At 39.5% G+C, this 6,366-nt stretch overlaps 1 protein-coding gene across 1 annotated transcript in view; it reads left to right on the top strand.

The window, feature by feature from the left end:
- Positions 1–108: 108 nt before the first annotated feature.
- The window catches only part of HENMT1 (HEN methyltransferase 1), a 9,735-nt gene continuing 3,477 nt past the window's right edge, over positions 109–6,366 (top strand). The window contains exons 1-7 of the mRNA XM_072342964.1: positions 109–595; positions 1,015–1,093; positions 2,548–2,679; positions 3,440–3,552; positions 4,009–4,143; positions 4,539–4,721; positions 5,468–5,645. Of these exons, the coding sequence (XP_072199065.1) occupies positions 2,563–2,679; positions 3,440–3,552; positions 4,009–4,143; positions 4,539–4,721; positions 5,468–5,645 (726 nt within the window). The 5' untranslated portion in view covers positions 109–595; positions 1,015–1,093; positions 2,548–2,562. The remainder of the gene's footprint in view (positions 596–1,014; positions 1,094–2,547; positions 2,680–3,439; positions 3,553–4,008; positions 4,144–4,538; positions 4,722–5,467; positions 5,646–6,366) is intronic.

Genomic DNA, 6,366 nt, shown 5'->3' with positions numbered 1-6,366 from the left:
CCCCAGCGGAAGTGACGGCCGCGCTTTCCGGGGCCCAGCCGGCCAATCCCCACGGGGCACAGCGGCCGCGCGCGTGCGCCCGGCTACGTGAGGTAGGGCCGAGCCCGCGCCGCCCGGCGGGAGGAGGCGGCGTTCCTTCCACCGAAGGAAGGGAAGGCCGCACGGCGGGCGGAGCCGGGGAACCGACCGAGCTCTGCGAGCGCCCAACTCGGCGCGGATGCGTCTGTCGGCGGCCGAAAGCCCGCCCTGCTGCCGCCGCGTGCGCGGCCCGTTGGTGAGGGCAGGCCTGGCGCTAAGCAGGGAGCGGGAGCCGTTGCCCGCCGGCTGAGCTGCAGGATGAAGGCGGCTTTCTGCAAGTAGTTGAATGGTCAGACCTTAGAAGGAGCAGCTAATTTATCTGGACTGCAGGCTGCCTTCGTGCAGTACTGCGCTGTACGTTGGAGCAGAGTTACTATCGCACTGTGACAGCGAGTGGGCTCTCCTCAGTGCCTGTTGTGCTATCTGGGCCGCACTCCTCTGCCAGTAACATCAGCAGCTCCCTTTGGCCTGCTTTGCCACTGCAGGACTCTACTGCCCTTATCAGCGTCGCTCAGCAGTAAATATCCACTTAATCTTAGAGAAAATGAAAGAACTAATTACAGAATGAATTCTGCAATAATATCCTTTTAGCAATGAATAACCATGCACCACACTGAGGAGTCACAGCTTTATTTTGAGTTACATTTTTTCCTCGTGTTCAGCATACTGTTGACTTTTGGAGCACTTTGTTTCTGTTGCATAATCGCTTCAAGACAGCTTGTGTTTGTTATCACTTATAACCCAAATAGTTTAGTCACATATATCTCTTTTCCTGTTGGAACATCTAGTCAGTATGCTCCAAAAACTCAGTGTTCTTCCTCTGCAACTTCACAGTGTTGTAAAACAGTCCTTCTTTAGTGCTAATGCTACAAACTTATATATACTTACCTAGAATCTGTTGTTCCCTTCACCTCATATTAGTTTCTCTCTTCCCAGGCATCCAAGCTTGTCTTCAGACAGAATCAGAGCGAAAGCAAAAAAGCAGCAACGAGGAAGTAATTTTGACTTGCAAAAAGTAAGGAAATAGTGTAATATAAAAAAAGGAAGATGTTGGTGATGTGTGGGTGCGCTTTGATTGTTATTACGGTTGGATTCAATTTTCATGTGTTTTCTGGCAGTGGTGCTATATTTCCCTTTCTTGTGCTATCACATTTAGTTAACTGCATTGAAACTCCAAAATGAAGGTACAGGAACTGCATACATTTGTTCTTCTCATCCCAACTGCTGAAGCATTAAATACGTTTTAGCAGCTCAGGATTTCTTGATTCATCCTTTTCTACTGCAAGATGCTTTTACTTAATTATAGCCAGATAATTAATTTTGCTTTCAGAGGGATTAATTTAAGAATAACACACTTAACTTGTGAGCTTTTTGAACTGAATAAACCCTGAATATGCAACCTGCAGTTTTAAACTAAAATGGGGGAAGTACCTCTGAGCAATCCTGGAATGTCTTGGATTGGAAGCCACCTTACAGATCGTCTAGTTCCAACCCATTGCCACCCACTCAATTAGGTCAGATCAGCTTGGGTCTGCTCTGAGCAGGGGACTGTGTTAAGTAACCTCTTAAGATCCCTTCCAAAGTAAATTATTCCATGGTTCCTTGAGACCGTAAAGTAGATGTATCACTGTGTAACTACAGGGAACAAATGTGAACTGAATAATGAGAGAAATTTAACTTGTTGCATTGTGAAAATAATGCTAATTTCATTGATGTAGAAGGGAGTAATCAGAAGAACTTCACACATTTTTCTTAGCAAGAAACACACACAGCCTGAAAAGGTTTAACTGTGTCACTGCGACCTCCATCTCTTCCACACCATCAGTCTTTGGAAGACTCAGTCTTCCAATCAAACTTTAAAACTGAAAAAGGGGAACAAAAACAAAACAAAACAACAAAACAACATTATTGTAAGTAATTGTTGTTTTAATGAACAGGTTGCTTACTGTTGCAGTTAGACAGCTCAATATGAGAAAAAAGACATTACAGCAGAAATGAGATAATAGAAGGACCAGCACAATAAAAAGGTGCTGTAAAGGAAAGAAAGAAGATTGCTCACCTGTGTTAGAAAATTGAAGGTTGACAGGGGAAAGCTTTGCCAAGAAGAAACCTCTAGAAAGAAATCCTTCCCCATTGGGGGTCAGCCCTTAAATGAGATCTAAGAGAGGTACAGCCAGGCTGCAGCCCTTCAGATCAATTGCCTTCACCTGTGTTCCCAGGGCTGACCAGGTCCTTTCCCCAGGTGCTCAATCAGTGGTTCAGGCCAGGATTCAGCACTTAAGGTACACGCGTGTTACATGCACATGGAGTAGTTATGGTTTAATTTTTGCTAATGCTTCTTTTTACTAACACTGTAAATCAGAACTTTCTCTCTTTAACTGTGACTTGAACACCACTGATAATAGACAGTTCTGTATTTTGATACGATATAGAACATTTAAAATAAAGAGCACACTTTTGTATTTTTAGGCTTACCAAAATACTATGGATAAAAACTGTGAAGACAAGCAGTTTAATGGAGTTATTAAATTCACGCCACCATTATACAAACAACGTTATGAGTTTGTTAAAGATTTAGTGAGCAAATACAAGCCCAAAAGGGTAGGTATGTTTTGTCTTCCTTTATAAATGTAAAAAGCATCTAATATTATGTACCTCTGGAAGGCAGGAAATGTCTAGATAATCTGGTGACCTAATTAGATATCGATACTACTGGAGGAGCTATTCTTAAGAGCAAATTGCTTTAAGAGACATTTGTTGATGTTTCTCAGGCACGAATATGATTTATTGTTAATTTATGGGAAGCAGGAAAATACAAACAAGAAAACGTGTCTTAGCCTATCTTGGAGAGCAGGTAGCATTCTGATCTTGATTTGACGTTGAGGATTTTGGATCATTTGTCTTTCATTGCATTGTTTTTTGTTTTGTTTTTAAAGCTTCTAGAGCTTTTAGGTCCATGTGTAGTATCAGGATTACGTTGTTGCTCACATGGATGTTGAGAAGTGACGTTCAGAGCGTGGATTTATATTAGACCAATTTTTATCCACCCTAAAGGTCTGGTCATCAACCACTCCTGTTGTTATTTGAGGGTGCATGTCTTCATGTGGGGGACATCCTCTAGCGTTACTGGGATGCTGTACATTTGCTTGTTTATAGCTGTAATATCAAAAAGTTGTCCCATTTTAAAAACATTTTGTAGGATCCTCGTGTTTTGAAAAACTTTGTCTAGTTCATTTGAATAGTTATGATTAGTAATTATTTTATCATTAAAATGTTTTTGTCATAAATACGGAATACGTTTATGGAAGTCTCAAATCATTTCACGTGCAAATGCTCTGTATTGCTAATCTCTATTTTACAGGTGGCAGATTTAGGATGTGCAGACTGTACGCTTCTCTGGATGCTGAAATTCTGTAGTTGTATCGAAGTGTTAGCTGGGCTAGATATATGTGCAACTGTGATGAAAGAGAAAATGTAAGCTTTAGATTTATGTTAATTCAAGGCTTTTGATTGATGTGTCTGATGTAGTTTTTCATATTTTCATATAGAGTTTGCACATATACTTTAGTTTTCAATCTTTTTTTATTTGAAAAAAAGTTAATGTTTTTAAAACAGAAGTATTTCTAGAGTTAAGCTTCTGTCAGAATTCGCAGTATCTTCTTTGGGTGTCTTAAAACTAATGGGAATTTATGTAAAGGAAAAGGACAACTGCTGGATCAACTCCTCTGCACTTTGCATCCTATTGAAATGGTTTTAAGAAGTATGTGTATTAGAATTTCTTTTTTCTCTGTAAAATGATTAAACTTTAGGAGATTTGCTAAGTATCTAAGCAGGGCATTTGCTAGTATAGCTGCATGCAAAATGTATCTTGTCCTTAGGTCCTTTCTGTGCTATTCTGTTTTTGAAGCTTTTTTGTTGTTGTTTTTTAAGGCATAGGTTAGCTCCTCTTCCTGCTGATTATTTGGAACCATCTGAAAGATCCCTAACTGTGACTTTGCATCAAGGCTCAGTTGCTCATAAAGATTCCTGCATGCTTGGTTTTGACTTGGTAACGTGCATTGAGCTGTGAGTATTAGACCAACACGCTGGGTTTTTCTGAACTCATCAGAATTTGCTTTAGAGTTTTATCTGTGTTCCAGACTTGATCAAACCTCTCAAACAGAGAAGCAAAATGCAGCACTTTCTAAGTTATGCTTAAATTAACTTTACTTACTATTTAAGTGGTGCTACTACATGGTAGCAAAAGGAAATGCAGGAAACAGTAAAAATGTAAGAGGAGGTCATCTAAGACAAAAAACATCTGGAAGTTGCCAGTCAGCTGCGCTACCAGCGCTAATGTTTCAGACTTAGGCTTAAAAGTAGAAAGTACTGGTATATGTTCCTTGTTGGTTTTTAACTGGTTAAGAAAGTTAGAATGCAGTTACGTCTCTTTACAGACACGTGTAAACTTACCTTTACAGAATAGAGCACCTGCAAGAAGCAGAAGTAGAGAAATTTCCTGAAGTGGTGTTTGGTTTCATGGCTCCAAGCATGGTTGTGATCAGCACTCCAAACGCAGAGTTTAACACGTTGCTTCCAGGAGTGACAGTTTTCAGGCATCCAGACCACAAATTTGAATGGGACCGAACACAGTTTCAAAGTTGGTGAGCTCACTCAATATCATATGCAGACAGTTTTGAGTACTAAGTATTGGGAAAGTGGAATAGCTAAACATGTTCACAGTGGTTTGTGCATATGGTTTGCTGTCAAGAGTTTCACACCGACCTGTTTGGTGAATTGTTGCTTTGCTGTTTCAAGTAGTTAAGCATGTTCTCTTGGTTTTGCGTTCTATGATAAGTTGGTTTGCTTTTTCTTTAACTGCTCCATGAAAAATACTCACAACTTCTGTTTTTTATACATCATTATTACAGTTAATGCATTTGAAGTGTGAACTGTTAAAAAGAAGCATTTTCACATAGTAATGCCTTATGCCAAGGCTTCATGTAGACCTAAAAGTGTGCTCTGTAATGTATGGGGTGTAACCAAAGCACTCACTTACTCTGGACCTTTCTGTAAGAGTATGCAAGCAAATTTATGAAATAATAAGTCCAGTAGCAGAATGCGTTAACAAAAATTAAGTATGGTTTACTGAATCATGGCACGATGAAAGAATTGATGCAAAACACATAAACATGTGAGAATTGTGTGAGATATAACAGTAATTTCTAGTTGCCTAAACTTGTGACTCTAAATGATTCAGGCTGTGGTAGGAATATGATCATCACTGTGATCCAGCAAGAGCTTTTACACTACTTATCTTCAGGCACATTCCCTCATCTGTGAGAGTGTGTCTCTACAATGTTAAAAGACTTGAATATGTAGTAAGATCAGAATATGTTCTCTGTCTTAGGGCTCAAGATACTGCTAAACGCTATGATTACTCGGTGGAATTCACGGGTGTAGGGAACCCCCCAGCAGGAATGGAAGATGTTGGGTTCTGTACCCAAATAGGTGTATTTGTTAAAAAATACCCTCAACCTAGAGAACCTGTGAAGTGTGAGAAACCCACTGAAGCAGCTTACAAAACTGTAAGTATTCTTTCCTTCATTTCAGAGGAAAAATATAGCATAAGACTTTATACAAATGACCACTGAAGCTGTTTCTGTGGTCTACTGTTGCTATCCAGTCTTAGCTCTGGTTAACACACACCAATCAGCTCAGAAGTATCTAAGACCACAATTTTTGCTCCTAACTGTATGAAGGCCCTTCAAACCTTCTAGATTGTTTACTAATTAGTAACACGGATAACAGTTCTTATTTTGCCAGGCTATTACCCCTATAATAAAAACTCTCCTTTGCTACAGATAGTCTGAAACTGTAATTGTTTCTCTAATCATTCATTATTTTATCACGTGGCTGTAAAGATTGTTGGTGCTGATTTAGACAGTTTCAGATATGCACAAAACAAAAAGCATAGAGCGTGTATGAATGAATGTATTTTGGAGAACCTCACAGCCTTGTCAAATATATTACCTTAACAAACCTTCTCCTGAAATGAGAATCCAAAATGAGATAGTGGGGTACCTTCTAAGAATATTATCTAATGCTGTGTTGTGCTATGTTGCACAAAACCTAATGCACCTTAATGATTTGTAGTGTAATCAAGAAGATACATTTCTTCAGAGATAGCATTAAGTAATAATGCAGAAATACACTGATGTTTTGTTTTCCCAAACTTACAAGGCCCTAAATTATTTCACTGAACATAATTTAACATTTCACTTACTTGCTTAAGAATATGTATCTTCA

The sequence above is a fragment of the Excalfactoria chinensis genome, chromosome 8, assembly GCF_039878825.1.
Source record: "Excalfactoria chinensis isolate bCotChi1 chromosome 8, bCotChi1.hap2, whole genome shotgun sequence".
Taxonomy (NCBI): domain Eukaryota; kingdom Metazoa; phylum Chordata; class Aves; order Galliformes; family Phasianidae; genus Excalfactoria; species Excalfactoria chinensis.
This window is presented reverse-complemented; position numbering and strand designations above follow the sequence as displayed.